This window comes from Sylvia atricapilla, chromosome 6 (genome assembly GCF_009819655.1).
Source record: "Sylvia atricapilla isolate bSylAtr1 chromosome 6, bSylAtr1.pri, whole genome shotgun sequence".
NCBI classification, from domain to species: Eukaryota; Metazoa; Chordata; class Aves; order Passeriformes; family Sylviidae; genus Sylvia; species Sylvia atricapilla.
The window spans coordinates 28,232,459-28,248,226 of NC_089145.1; the positions used below are offsets into that span (position 1 = coordinate 28,232,459).

The 15,768-nt window shown below is 35.9% G+C and overlaps 1 protein-coding gene across 8 annotated transcripts in view; it reads right to left on the minus strand.

Moving 5' to 3' along the window:
• PCNX1 (pecanex 1) overlaps positions 1–15,768 on the minus strand; it is an 89,409-nt gene that overhangs the window by 25,460 nt on the left and 48,181 nt on the right. For all 8 annotated transcript variants that reach the window (XM_066321324.1, XM_066321323.1, XM_066321318.1 and 5 more), the window contains 10 exons: positions 15,188–15,341; positions 14,406–14,438; positions 13,231–13,402; positions 9,572–9,682; positions 9,019–9,110; positions 7,642–7,751; positions 5,886–5,991; positions 3,987–4,079; positions 2,296–2,446; positions 571–712 (listed from right to left, as the gene is read on the minus strand). In XM_066321324.1, the coding sequence (XP_066177421.1) occupies positions 571–712; positions 2,296–2,446; positions 3,987–4,079; positions 5,886–5,991; positions 7,642–7,751; positions 9,019–9,110; positions 9,572–9,682; positions 13,231–13,402; positions 14,406–14,438; positions 15,188–15,341 (1,164 nt within the window). The remainder of the gene's footprint in view (positions 1–570; positions 713–2,295; positions 2,447–3,986; positions 4,080–5,885; positions 5,992–7,641; positions 7,752–9,018; positions 9,111–9,571; positions 9,683–13,230; positions 13,403–14,405; positions 14,439–15,187; positions 15,342–15,768) is intronic.

Here is a 15,768-nt window from a genome sequence, read left to right on the forward strand (position 1 = left end):
AAAAAGCAGGGCCTATTATTGAGCTATCATTTGCTGAGACAGTCAGATACATTGCTCAAGGGATTATAACCAAGATTCAATTTCATCTGGACATGGATTATGCTTAGGGGCTAGGACGCCTGGGGAATTCCTCGATGAGAGAAGAAAGCTACAGAGGGGCAGCACACTGGCACGCCAACTCAGGGAACAAGTCTGAAATTTACACCTGATAAAATAACAGAACATATCAACACTATATTGAACTTGCCATCTGGACAATCATAATAGAGACTCTGTAGCTCAACAAGCAAACTCATCACACTACTAGGTAATGCTGTAACATGTCATCTTCACAGTACATGCTACGAGTTGAATGACTTATTCTGAAGGAGTGTCTAGTTTAACAGTGCAGTACTCCAATCAGTTTAACTCAGCTTTATATAGGTTTTCAAATACAGCTTTATCTATTCCTTGCCTCACTCTTAAGACAATCCATTAATGTGTTGTCTTCCCACTGATGCCAGAAGTCACTATTTAACTTTCCACCACAGCAGACATACTTAAGATTACTTAATAGTCTTTTATACTTACTCAGTATCCAGTTTCTTTGGACTAGCAATATTCTTAGCGCTGCTACTGAGCTCATTGAGGACTATCAGTGGATAGATAACGTTCTTCTCTACAAAAAGGAGCCAAATGTGAAGTTTCTCAAACCACATAACATGTGCAGCATCTGTCAAGATGTATTAAAAAGAAGAAATCAGATGGCACTGTCAAATCAAAAATTTCTGGTTACAAAATAAAGATTCTTCATCCAATTATCCTGCATTAACCATTTTCTCACCATGGACTTTTCTTGTTTTATTTAACCAAAATAAAGTGAAGCTCCTGTCTAGCCCCAGTAGAGTTTTTGCACTGTTCACACAACAGCAGAACAGTTTACAAGCTACTTGCTTACTGTATGCAGAAGGACACAAACTGGATTCCACCGCTTTAATAATTTCAAGATTGCTATTGATGAAGCTGTTTGAAATGATGCGTTTTATCTCACACAAAAGGATGTTTTTCAACCCTATTCAATCTGAAGGACTCCTGGTTTACAATTCCACAATACAGAAGACCTTATGTAACCTGCCAACACAAATGTCTGTCACTTCAGCAACTTCCTTTAAACTTCCACAAGAATTGTAAGGTGTGTTTTAAATTAATGCAAATTAAGATAAAAATATTTATTCTACAATATAGGCTAGAAGATTTAATGTCAAAAGTTATGGTAAACATTGATGCATACATAAAGGGTACCAACTGTAGCTTTTCTAGTTTCAGAGACTGCATGCCTTTAATTAAGGCATACAGTTGCACTTTTCACTTGTTCCATCATACTACAACTGCTATTCATATTTATCCATCTTTACATGCAATCACCAGGGGAAAAAAAATCCCACAAGTTAGACACCAATGAAAAGGCCACATTGAATGGCTGCTACAAAGGTAGAAAGTTTGCAAATCAATTCTGATAATTCTCTGCTCCTGAAAGCAGTAGAATGCTTTCTTGTTTTGATAACTATTTGAAAAGAGAAACCAAATAGTTCCAGTTGTTTCCAGGGCAATTTAGACAGAATTTCTTAAGTCTGCTGTTAACAATAAAAACATTACAACAGTGAAGTCCTCACAATCTACCACAACATTTATCCTTTCTGGAAAACTGATAAGCAGTATGACTTCATCTTTCCTGCATCTCTGGGGAAAGATTCCATGAAAACATAGGCTTTTGTACAAGCTGCAAGCACGTATCTATGCACGTATCTTAGATCAAGTTCTAAGACTGGTACTTTGGTGTCTTCATCTATCAGTTGACCACTTGCACTATTTTCTATTGTCAAACATGTCAACCATACTATTAAAAACTGAATCAGTGCCAGGATAAAGTCCTCACCAGCATTCACCATATCTAATCCTCTAAAACATCTGAAAACTTGCTATGTTGATAAAATACACAGTAAAACACACTACATCTTTATGAAAAAGCCTTGAGACAATCCTAAATACAAACTTTACCACTTCAGATTTTGAAGACTATGTTTTAATGGAACTGCTCTCAGATAATGCTAACACTTGTATTATCACCATCAACTGAGATACATAAAATGTCATGGAATCAAAGCATGAGGAACTGAGAAACCAACACGTTTATAGATCAGATATAATGAAATCCTCCAGTAGTGAGAATAGTAAAGAGAATAAGTATATCAACAGGTAACACAAGCTGGTCAGCAACTACAGCAAGTTCAAGGAAGTGCTAAAAACAATACTTACTCCGGACTTCAAACTGATGGTATTCCTTGGTTTTCAGCAGTGGGTGAGAAAAGCAATGCCAAGGAAGCTGCTTTCGGAGTTGAGGCAGAACATAATGGGTCACAAAGCCTACCGTACCCACCAATGCATAGAGAACATAACTTAAAATAGGCTAAAAAGAAGAATTGAAGAAATTAAGATTTATGTTTTATAAACAAAATGAAATATTACTTTATTAGTGTATTTTTCAGCATACAGGCAGGTGCTCCTGCAATACTAATGTATTTCTTCATGAGAAACTATACTACCAATTTTAAGATAAAACAAGAAAAAAAAAAACTGAGAAAAAAACCCCTTCGTATCTAACAAATTTTCACTAAGTTGAAATGTACTTTCAAGTAAAAATAGCACACCAATCTTCTTTCATAGTCCACAGCTTATGACCCATATGCATTTCATTTTATAAAGGTATTATTCTCTAAAGGCTGAACCCAATTTACATTTCCATCTGCTGGATTAAAGGAAATATAAGCATAAGCAAAAACAAATCATTAATTTCACATTCACTTGGGAAAGTAAGAAATCTCCCACAAGACCAATCCCTTCCACAGAAGTCACAAAATATTGCAAAATTAACATGGGATGATGGCCAGATTTCACAAAAATGCTTTCTACACATTAAAATTTTCTCTAAACTTCTACCTAAGTCTAAATAACTGCAAAACTGGGATTGCATTATCTTGTCATAAGCTCTTTGTAAACTCAATGAAGCCCAAGCCTATTGAAATACCTAACTGGTGAAGAGCACAAAGCCAAATCTCTCAAATGTGGGGGAAAGCACCAGTCAGGTGGAGTGCTGAAATTCAGACATACAATAATAGAATGCATATTTTCCTCAGAAAACACAAATACACATGCGTAAGTAATGCACTTCACCTGAAGACATGAAGTTACCTAAACGCATATGCTTTTTAAAATTAGTTACTTACTTTAACTTTAGGCAGCACAGGAAGGTAAAATCCTGCTAAAATACATGCCAGAAATTTTCATTTGCCTTACATAAGGCTATTCATAAGCTAATCAAAGGTTCCACAACAGGAATACCAAAATAAGAAACTCAGTAATTGCAGTTCTTGAGGGAAATGTTTAAGTCCAAGCATAGGATCTAGTCTCATGCCATTATTATCAAAAGTCACATACAGACATTAAAAGTATCCAAAGCAGTAACACTAGCTAGACTGACAAGTCAAAAACTTGAAACTTTGAAGTCCTGTAAATAATCATTCCAGTAGAGGGGTACTGCCCTATACTGTACCCTATACAAAAAGCCATGCCAGTATGGAACTGCTGAGTCAAGGTTCAGCTCCTCAAACTTTAAACACTAGACATTTTTAACTTTCTTTTTTAAGTTTCATTTTTCCTAATTTCAAAATAATCTTGACACTATTTAATTGAGATAGATGACTCAAAAGAGGGTGTTTTGTGTCAGAGGCTAAAAAGTATAGATCATAAAAAGGAAGCAGCAAAGAGTTCGGGAAGATGATCTTTTGAGCACATAAAAGTGAAGACCTTCAGTCATGTACTTGTCACACTCTATGCCTAAAGACCATCTAAAATTAGCCAGAAGACTCAGTGAACAACAAGAATACACTTTATATCACACCAGAGCATTCACATACAGAAGGCAAATTGAAGACAAAGTAATTTCTTACCTGTAAAACTGTAAATACTGTACTGACATGAATTGCAAAATATAGGACACCAATGACTATACACACAATCAGGTCAGACTGCAATCGTTCACTCTGCAGAGTCAAAATAAAATAATTTTAGAAAATACCAGCTTTGGTTGATGTTTAGAGTCATTATAGTTGGAAAATACCCCAACGCAGAGTCCAACCTTTCAATACCTCCTTAATACACAGACGCAGTAACACTGAAACTGATTTAAGATTTTTTTAATTATGCCAGTGTTAACTACTTCCACTGAAGTTATTAGAAATTTCACAAGACAAATCTCACAGCTAAGACCATCAGTTCAACTAAATGAAAGGCAAAGATGTGTACTTATAGTTGGTCAGGACAAATCAATATACCAAATATATTCTCTAATCCTGGACTGTGAGGTGGTGTAAGGATTCCCTGAAAACACTGATGAAAGCACTGGAAGGGACAATCAAAGTTCCCCTTTATGTTCTAAGAACTGTTTAAACTAGAAGGCAATTAAGAGCTCTGGAAGAGCGCTGCCTAGGCAGAGCTACCAACCAGCTGAAACAACCAGGCTCTATAACGCTTTTCTGCTTTCTCTGGAGAAGGGTGAAAGATAGCTTTAGAATGACCCGAGGAACGAGTCTGAATTTTCCATTACTCCTAAAAAATGAAAAGCCGTTGATAACAGGCAACACTTCCCACCAAACGAGTAATGCCAGACTCAGCCACAAGGGGGCAATGCGTGCTTAGGGCCGTTGCAACTCGAAGCCTAAATTAAGATCTGTTCCCACATTGTAAACAAAGACTATCAATATCTACAGTCCAGAAAAATCATTACAGGATTATCTGCTCCAAAATTGGCCAAATAATTACACACAGCAATTATTGCTGCAAAGCATTAACTTCTTTGTTACAACTTACTTTTTTTTTTTTTTTAATCAGTTGTCCTGATTTTAAAAACCACTGTAAGAGAGACTATCAAAACCCTCAGCTCCTGTGTCCCCATGGAAACTAACTCCACAGTTTGAAAGTTAAAGAAGAACTTGCAGCTCCTATAGTCACTCTCTCCTGCTAAATGTTAAAGGAATTGCAGTTCTCTGCTCTAAATATTTATTTGTAGTTCCCACATACTACACCTCATCATGCTTTTAACTGCTGTATTATGAAAAACCCAGCTATACAGTTCAGCCTACAGCTGAGTCCCACACAAAGCTAAATGAATATTCAACCTTCTTTTGTACAAGCTAAACACACTAAGCTTCTTAAGTCTCTTACTTATTGCTACATTGTGTCAAAAAGAATCATGCTTAAATATTACTACTTCCATAAATACTTAAGAGTGAATTTGTACTAAAAATTCAAAGTAGTGGTTAAGTAAATGGAACCGGTTACATCTGCTTCCAATAAAAAGCAAACAACAAAATAACTCAGACCACCCAAACACAAAAAGCCCCAAAATACTTCCCATCATTTTTATTTTCCATTTTTGGAACAGCAAGCACAAAGCTCTTCCTCACAATTATTGGAAATACTGAGTTTATACATAGTTTTGCCATCATTAACTCTTTCCCACTAACTTCTGCAGAAAAGCAAGCATCATCCTGTTATTATCTGTGAGCTAAAAGAAGATCCTCAGTGATACTTCACTGATTCCACAGCAGGGAATTCCAATTCTGTGATTTTAAATAAGTTAAAATTGAAGTATCAGCACTATACTGCAGGTGTAGCACATGAGTTCAGCTGCAGATTGAAAGGAAAATGCTGTGATATCCATTCTAACTAGAATTATGCTAAGTGACAAGTGTGATCTAGGCAAGATCCAGACAAATGCTATGTTAACCGACATAAAGCAAATGCTTAAATGGAATTTAAAAAAGAGAGTAATTAAAAAGCCTACTTACTACAGAATTTCTAAGCTTCTCAGGTAAAGGATCTTTTACTTCAGACAGAGGATCCTCAGGGTTTTTGTCTTCAGAATTAGGAAAAAATTTTGATTGCACTAAAGAGCTTAAAAGAAAGACAAAAAAAATCCCACTGAAAAGCATATATTGTTTTATATAGTTTTATAATAATAACAAAGATGTTCTATTACATATTGATCACAAGAAATTAATTTTGGCACATCAGTGCTTTCACATAGCTGAGCAAATTTTCAGATACCTCAACTTTATAAAAGAATTAGTTCTCTGTTGCACAGAACACAAGTACTAAAGAGCAGCAGCCAGATGCTCAAACCGCTGTTTCTCTAGTAGCAACAAAGAAGTAATTGAACAAAACCTGAATTTTAAGGAAAATTTAGCAATCATGAAACAGAACTTCGACTCATAAATAACTGAACAGAAACATGAAAATTTTAGAAGTGGTCTATTTGTCAATGCTACTTTAAAAAGACAGGAGTTCTTGAGTTTAATTCAACAGCAATAGTAAAATAAATCTATTCTAGCCTGATTAATTAATGAATTAGCCACACTGGCCAAGCTTCTAAATTCTTAGCAGGCCTTGCTGACACTAAAGCCCCCAAAACCTTACACTTAAGCTTTTGGAAGCCCACGTGCAGTGTTACTAGCCATAACCAGCTGTCTGGCCATCTCTCAGTGTGATTTTTCTTACACCACCATACATAGTGCAGAAATACTATTTCATTTTATGGACATGAAGATCACTATAGAAAAAGCCCTAGATCTTCAAAAGAAATTACATATTGCAATGTATTACAACATTTAACTGTGCCACATTTGGCTAAACAGGTGAAATTGCAGGTCAAACGAACATCCAGGCTTTAGTTTTTGGAAAGAACAGAAGAACAGGTATCTAGGGAAAAGGACCTCCTATCAACTGAACTGAGATAACTGGATAACGTTTAGTGGTCAACCCAAAGATAAGAAATTTCCTCCAGTGTAAACACTCATGAATCATTAATTTTGCTGCTCACAGAGGAGGTCCTTCACTATCTACCCCAGGCAACTATTTATCAAATTCATCTAACCTTATGGCTACATTTAAATCCAAGTTCAACCTCTGCCTAACCAAGGTATGTGGTTGAGCTTTTATTGGCTATTCTGGAGGAGGTGCTTCTCCTACTGGAACTATTTTGTTTTACATGTATCATTATTAACTGAATCAAACACCCTCAGCATCAGATCTCTTCTGCAACTCAGAATAACAAGAATACCTGTTTCAACATGCTAGACAGGAATATTCATCACCAAAACAGATCTTTATAATTAAGCATAACTATTTGAACAAGCACTTGGAGCACACATTCAACATAAGAATACATCAACAAATGAAGTGAAAGTGTTAAACAAGTCGCCCATGCACTTCAACTTAAACCAGTGCCTTGAGCACCTCTTCAAACACAGGAAGGGTACATGTTATTCCCTACAAACCCACCAGCAGAAATATGGCACCTGACTGACATTTTGGAGAACGTCAGCAGGCAGTAAAACCTGATTTTGGTGTGTAAGTGGAATTTACCAGAAGCCACAAAAAAGGTCATTGTTCTAGAAAGAACTAGATGCAAAATGTGAGAATTTCTAGCTAACCAGGAATATACGATTTTTGATTAAAAAGTTTGATTAAGAAGTAACATTATTCATAGTTTTTCCTTGCAACTTATGTCTTCATTTGGGAAGAGATACAAATTGAGTCACTTACAAAAGTACAGAAGGGTCACTGCTTTGTCTGCTGAGATGATACGATATTGCCACTAACAAACCACAAAATATGGAGAAGAGAACTGGAATATGCTGCCCATCCCAGGAATCCTGGAGACAGACACAAAGTGTTAATATAAAGGAGGAAGGTACACACCACTTCCCTGACATACAAGAATTATGTATATCACAGAGAATGGAGAAATTAACAACAATTCCACAAAAGTAAGCCAGAGCTCTTTTGTAGAAAAATACTGTTCCATCTTTACCTATGTCTAACTATAGATCAGAAAGTCTAATACAGGGCACATCCCTCAAGCCTACACCATCTTAATCATTAAACAGTCGTCATTTCTTATAACCCTTATGAAGCATTTCCTGCATTCCTTGAGAACACAGGCTCTTAAGAGCTGTATTTAGTCACTTCTTAATTTTGAAGATTATATGTATTTGGACTCAAGATTCATTTTTCTAATGTGCCGAATGCAGACTAAACAGTGGCTTTGTGTTTTTCCTGATCTGTATTGGATCTGCAAAGATGCAACAGTTACTCTTTGCTAAAGCTTGTTTGTCTTAAATGGATGTGTTTACAAAAGGCTAATGAGACAAGTGTACAAATTCACAGAAAGCTAATGATGTCCTGCAGGTGATAGCACCACAGGAGTAACTCCTCTGGGAAATTTCTAGTCTATGATAAAGTGGAAAAGCCAGTCAACTCTGAGTTGGACCCACACATGCTACAATACACTGTAAACTGAGCAGGTCTGATTATTGACACACACAAAATAAATAAACAGAATCAGCATCACATTCCATACTGTTTTCAAACAACATTTCAAGCAAGGAAAACGGGGTGTGTGGGGAGGGTGTGTCCCCCTGCCAGCTAACTCTAACTCTCCCCTTCAGATAGGCACACCTATTCCCTTTGACACTACAAACTATTTCATGGTTTCTTCTCAAGTAAATATTAATCAGAAAATACTACTTCATTTTTGCAGCACTAGGAAAAAAAAACTTACATAACCCATTTTGAGAGGCTAACATACAAGTACATGCAGATTCTGCTAGAAACAGGTCACTTGCATGATATTTTCAAGAACTGATGTAGAATGCAAAGTAAATGTCATGTGTTTTCAACCAAAAAAAAAAAGCCTGTTAGAACAGGCACAAATCACACATCTTTTAATAGCAAAAAAAGCTGCTTTGTTCCTGCATTGCATCTCCTCTATTGACATCACAGCTAAGCAAGTATGACAACCTAGTAAACCAAACTAATATTTCTAATTTAGTAGTTGCATACTTTAGTTACTTAATACAGAAGGAAGCAGAGAATAAACCCCAAAACATTCATGCTTACTGTGTGTAAAATTTTTCTCACCTTCAGGGCACCATAGCACAGTCCATACAACAATGCTACTGCCACAATACTACAGATAAAACTGTAAAGTGCTGCAAGCAGGCTTGTGGTAGCTGAGTATCATAGAAATGAAAAGAAAAAAAACATTGTTATCTTCTTAAGTGAGAATACAAAATACTTCAGTTTAAAGTATCAGCCCCCTAGTTTCCTCTGATGTGAAAAAAAAGACAATTCTAACCAGAGCAGCTACTTGTATTTTCCCCTACAACTGATTTTTATCAAGAGAATCTTATGTGGCTTTTTTAATCTCCTTAGTTATTAAATGGCTTTACTATGGGAATAGTTAACTGCAATAGAAACCAGCTGAGGAATAAAGTGACAGACTTAGTAGGACAATAACTCTATCTCTCAATCAATCAGAAGACTTTCAGGCTTTTTAAAAATACAATTAAATATTCTATGTTTAGTGGGTAAGAATAAAAATAGTGTACCCACCAGATTTTTTAACTAACATACTGATCTTAGCTGCTCCACATCTCATACTTTTGCCACTGACACGAAACACAAGACTCACCATTGCCACCAAAGACATGAATGTCCAGCTGTTCACAGAGATACATCACAAATGTATTCACCTGAGGCAGGAGACCAATGAAGAATACTATAGGGAAACATAGTGTAAACACTACAGGAGAAAAAATAAAGAGTTGAAAAAGTGGTGAATATGGAAAAAACAGCACAGTAAGGCATTTTTCAGTTTAAGTTCTAGGGCATCCCACACCTCATTTTAACTCAACATCACTGAAGTATTTCTATTATAAATTTCTAAGGAAAATGTACATTATGTAAAGTTCTACTCAGTGACTTGGAACTGACTGAATAAAGAGGTCATACAAATCAATAGTACTTTCCTTTTAATTACTGTAGACATGGACACAGGCCAGTTCAGGCTTTCCATTTTTATTTAGCAAAGATCAGCCAGGAGTGTTTACAGATTAGACTTGTAAGTTTTCACTCATTGTAAATGAGGCTTATCCAAGCCTAACTGCCTGTCTGGAGTTCCAGGAGCAACCTAGCACCAGCCACTCTGACGTAAGGGAGGCCAAGCACTCCACCTCTGGCTTTTCTGCTACTAATAACATCTGACAATTTCAGTCATTTTCACACACCACTTCTCAAAGTTCTAATCCTAAATGACTGGGTTTTCTGTTTATTTAGTTGGGTTTTTTAACAAGAACAGACAACTGTATGAATAATGAAAACACCTGCAAATTACAGGATTTCAGAATGTAAAGATAAATGAATGCCACCTAATTTCAATGGTATGCCTTAACCTGTACATATAATTTACTTTCCATCTTAAAGAATAAAAGATGCAGAAATTATCTACACAAGTTCAGATATAGTACTTCAGATCTAATTTAAATGTAACAGTATATTTATTGTAAGTTCTAAGTTCTGAAGGCTAGAAGGATCAAATAACAAAAATAACCCAGCAGATAAAATCTGGCAGTTTAGAGAGGATTCTTCTATCATCTTACTCACTTGTAGCTTCAGTGTCCAAAAGAAGAAACAGACTTTAAAGTATCTTGTAAAGCATCACAAGTTTCAAATTTAATTTTCTAATTTTATATGCACAGAATGGTCAGATACTGAAGGACATCACATTAGAAATATCAACTGTGAGATAACAGGAATGTGATTATTTTCCCCCACTCCACAGTAATGCTAAACAACAATATAATTTAAAAACATGCAGGTTGCAAGCCTGGGCAAAACACTGAATTCTGTATTTTTCACTGACACTAATCAGGAAATATAGGACTACAGACCAGCTCTTCAATACCCAAAGAAAATACTTTTTCCAATTTCCAAATTGAATCTCTATTTCAAGTCATTACTCAAGGAAGCCGACACAGAAGTTGAATATAATGTTCGGTCAGCTTGAAAAGTTGTTTCCCAAAAGACTGTAAGTCAACTATCTTGGGCCCACTGGAAACAAAATTACTACTACACAGCTCTGGGAATACACAATTTTTAAAGAGTAGTTCAGCAAAAAGCCAGTATTTATGATGCTTTTGCAGTCTGTAACATCATTATTTCCTGACAACTAGGTGAAAAGATAAAGTAATTACTACAAATATGGAGTAGATTTAGAGCAATTCATCCAGTGCAATAGGTGGGACACAAAATAAAGCATTTATGCTAGTCCTCGTTTGTCTGTTGGCAAGGAGACAACATGTACATTATCTAAACACAAAGTCTGCTTTGCCCTGCACCTGTGGTCTTCCAGCACCTTTGCCTGGGAACAGGAAAAAAAGGCAGCTGAGATTTTTACCTAACGAAGTATGTTTGCTAGCAGCCAGCCTGGTCTGCACTACACACAAAGCTCTTTAGAACAGTGCTTCAGGAACATGAAGAGAGGCTCCAAGAGCAAGTGTATCACATGGGAAGGTGGGGTGGGATGTGTATGGCAGGTTAGTGGGGCTTCTTTGTTTGTTTGGTGTTTTATCATTTTGGTTTTTGGGGTTTTGTTCTGGTTTACATTTAGGTTATTTTATTGTTAGGGTTTGCTTTGGTTTTTTTGGTTTTGGGGGCTTTTTTTGGTTGGTTGGTTTTTTTTTTTTTTTTTTTTTTTTTTTTTTAAGTAGAGTAAACTGTTCTGGTAATCTGATTTTTTTCTTGGAAGAACTGCTAAGAAATACAAACCACATATGCTGCTGCAAGATTCCCTAGAAAAACAGTAAAACTTAAGGATCAAAACACACTCAAAACTCTTGAACTTAACAGTTTTAAAAGCTAATCCCAACATGGACATGGCCTGGTAAAAATGCCGCCACATCTTTTAAAAGTCACTCTTCAGTACTTTCAAAAAGTAGCTCACTCCCATAGTGAGAAACACATACCACCTACATAAATATTTATGTATTATCTTATGGGGATATGGGTATACTTTACGGCAATGACTCCATATGGTAGAAAAGGGAAGAAAATACTTCCAGAACTGACAGAGCATTATCAAGAGAAATGAAGCTAGTTCTGTAATGTGAATGAGTCAAAAGTATCTTCTATCTTCTTTTTTTATTACTCATACAGAAACAAGTATGCTAGGACATGAAGAGAACCAAAGAATTTGCTCAAAAAGCACTTTTGAAAATGTCTGAGCAATTTCTGTTCATAAATATGCAGCTTAGACATTTTCCCTCTGGGCATTTAAATTTAAATACAGAATTATTAGCAGAAAGCTGAAGGGGAAAGCAGTATGAGGCATAAAATACAACATGTTCCTAAAATCAAGTTAAAAAAACCTAACACCCAAAATGCTTGAGTCAGTAATTCTTATTAATCAGTTGAAATTTTATAAAACCCATACTGAAACCAAGTTTTTTATTTTTCTTGCACAGAAAATGGTCTGGAGGCATGCAGACATAACATTTAACTGCTGGAGTCTTTCACACACAGGTATTTTGACACAACTGAAGAGCAACTGCATTCAGTTCAGATGAATTCTTACAGATTTTTTTACCCCACCCAAAGCAGTGATCCACAGAAGATCACCCAAATAACTTCACTCCATTAAAGTTCCCACAATAAGATGGTCTTCAAATGTTTGTCTCTCTCCTTTCTATGGGCTCTGTTTGAGACTACAGGGCTGTCATGATTTCCGTAACAGGGGAAAGGATTGTTGTTTTGGAGTTGACATAGTTTGTTTTTTTGCATTAGGTTCAGGGGGGTAATGGGAGTTAAATGTCATCAGTATTCTGAATGCACTGTGATGTTCAGAAAACAACAGGATTACCTCAAAATGGAAGTACAGCTCAAAAATTGTACTTTTGGTATTGCTAATAGGCCTGTTCTGAGAAGAGGCACATTATATAAGATTTAACCTGTATATAATGTTTTTTAAAATTGTGTCTGTACTGTTCTGCCAAATTGCTAAATATCAAAAAACGTGATAGGTCCTACACATCTGCCATAAGGCCCTCCAGAGAGTGTGAAAGGGTCCAAATCAAAATGTCTTTTCAACTAGTGAGGAGGTAAGTCCAAGCAAAGGGTAGTGTCTAAGTTAAATAAGAAATTTCAAGCATAAGGACTAAGATATTGGATAATGAAAAATTTTAGTAGAGGGCATCTCTGCCACGTGTTACATCAAAGCTACAGAAGGGGAGAATATTCCCATAGAGTTCTACTGTTGTAAAGCAAACAATTCAAATCCATGAAAAAAACACTCACCTATAACTAAGTCCCTGGCTGACAGCAGCAGCAGTGGGTTGGTGAAAGCCATTCCGTACAACCTGAATCTTGTTGTAGATATGTTTCTGCTGCCATAATCCAACAGCCAAATCAGACCACAACACAAACAGAAATATACAGGCCTACTATAGGCTATGATACGATTGTGACCCTGTTTAAAAAGAAACCACAAAACACCAACATTTGTAACTTGTTTTTTACATAACTTTAACTCTTCTGCTACAGATAACTTCAGAACTAAAATTAATCACTAGTCATCAACTAACATACTGTCACCTCAACCTATCCTAAAGTTTTCTTCATAAAATCCTTAATGCATTGCCTTGCAGTGATACCAGTCTGCTTTTTGTGGCTTTGATATAACAAAGACACAACAGTTAGATTAAGTTAGACTAAACTACATATACCCTTAGTCTCAGCTATATTTTATGCTATTTTGCTTGCAGTACTAAATGCTAGAGAAGCTCTGACTAGGCTTCATTAGTAGCTGAGAAAAAGAGATTAAGGTTTATTACTGAGCTGCTGCTTCTGCTGGAGGTGGGGACAGAATCTCTATGGTGTTTATCAAAACACAACTTCTTACACAAAATGAATGACTTGCTGCAGAGGAATAATGCTTTTATACATCTTATGTAGGACAAAGGTAATATTTTGTCTTGGCAATCTAGTAGACACACAACAGAATATATTGTGCAACACTAGAACATGAACATTTCCATGTTCAAATATTAATAGTGCATTGCAAACTTAGCTTATTAGAGTGAATAAATAAAGCAGTGTGCCCACTAGGTCAACTGAATGATCTAAAACAGAACATCGAAGCTGTGTCAGTTCATACCAGCAAAGCAAATTACAACACTAGGAATACTTCTCAGTATAAGTGCTAGAATAATAAAGGTTCATCAAAAAGCTTATGACATGGGTCCCTAGCAAAAGCCAGGGAGCAATGACAGCATAAGTTGCTAAATACAAAGAGTACAGCGGGGGGAAATAGTATCAGTTCCCTTCTCACACATTAAGACCACTGCAAGCCTTATGTGCCCTGTAAGAAGGAGCATAAGAGAAATGCCAGGAAAGTCAAATCAAAATGATCAATTCTCTGTGGGAGTTCTGCATCTGCAGGGTTAGAGCAGTGACACATGCCCATGACTTACATGTCGAGGGGAAGAAGAATCTGGCTGAACACTCTGAAACCAAAATGAAAAGCGGAAAGTTACCCATCTACAGACAAAGGTGTTTACTTCACTACACACACCTTCTTGGCTGAAGCTCTTTTAACAATATCTACAAATAATTTTACAGTTGTCAAGTCACATTACAGCCTTTAAACAGCACAATGTCATAAACTTGTGTCATAAAATCTATTTAAAGAGTATGAGTCTATAACCAAAATTCTAAAATAAAAATAAAATCTCCAATCTCCTCATTTTCAGGACTTCTACGGTTTTTCAACAGCATTAGGAACTTTAATTTTAAATCTAATTTCCATCCCAAGAGTGAAATCAAAAAATAACCAATTGTTCTCCGATTACAACAAACCATTCACAGTCTAACAAAAAGCAATAAACTGTTTTAAAATGTTTAGATATAATTGCCTCATATTAATGCTCTGCGGTGTAGACACTAAAAAAAAAATTAAAACTCAAACCAATAAAACTTCAAGTTCAGTTTGTAGCCGGTTTTCAAGGAGTAAGAACATACTCCTTTTCATGAAACCAAAAAATGCATGAGAACAATAAATAAACAACTTTAATAAGCATATGTAGAACCACTCTAGTGAGCTGACCTTGCACTGCCATCTATCAAACTTTCCATGGGGCCAAGTTTACTCATTTCTTTATAAATGATAAGTATACACATTTTTCCTTAAAGCTCTAACCTGCAACACCCAAATGGATTTATATCTATTGTAAAAAGCAAAGAGAAATTAAAATACCTTCAACAGTGAGTACTGGCAACTGGCTATTACCAGGCAGAACTGGAAGACCCAAATATCCTTGAAAAAGCCCTCTATAAGAAGTACAGAGCCCAGAAATGCAACTAGAATAGCTAGGATGACAGCTAATACGTTTTCAAGGATCTCACGATTCCTGTTTTAAAGAGAGAGAAAAAAAAAAGAAAAAGGAATTTAAAGCTAACTATGTCTAGAAAAAGCTGCAAAAGAGCAGTTAGGGTCAAAAATTAACAAGGGTTATGTTACTGGTAGCAATGTAGTTAAGAATAGATTTGAACTTCCATAGTCTACTAGCATACTGTCCTTCAGCAAAGCTGGGAGCTACCAGGATTTCAATGACAGCTGAAAGCAGTTACTATCTCACGGAATTTTACTTTAAACAGCAGAAGATAACTTCAGCAAATAATTTCAGAAATAATTCAAAAGCATAGACTGTAACAAATCTATATTCAAAGCCCATCCTAGATGATTATAAGCCTATGAAAAACAAGCATAACTTACCTGTGTATATGATTTGTCATTCATGATTTTCTAATGAAGAAACCAAAAACACTCTTGCTTGA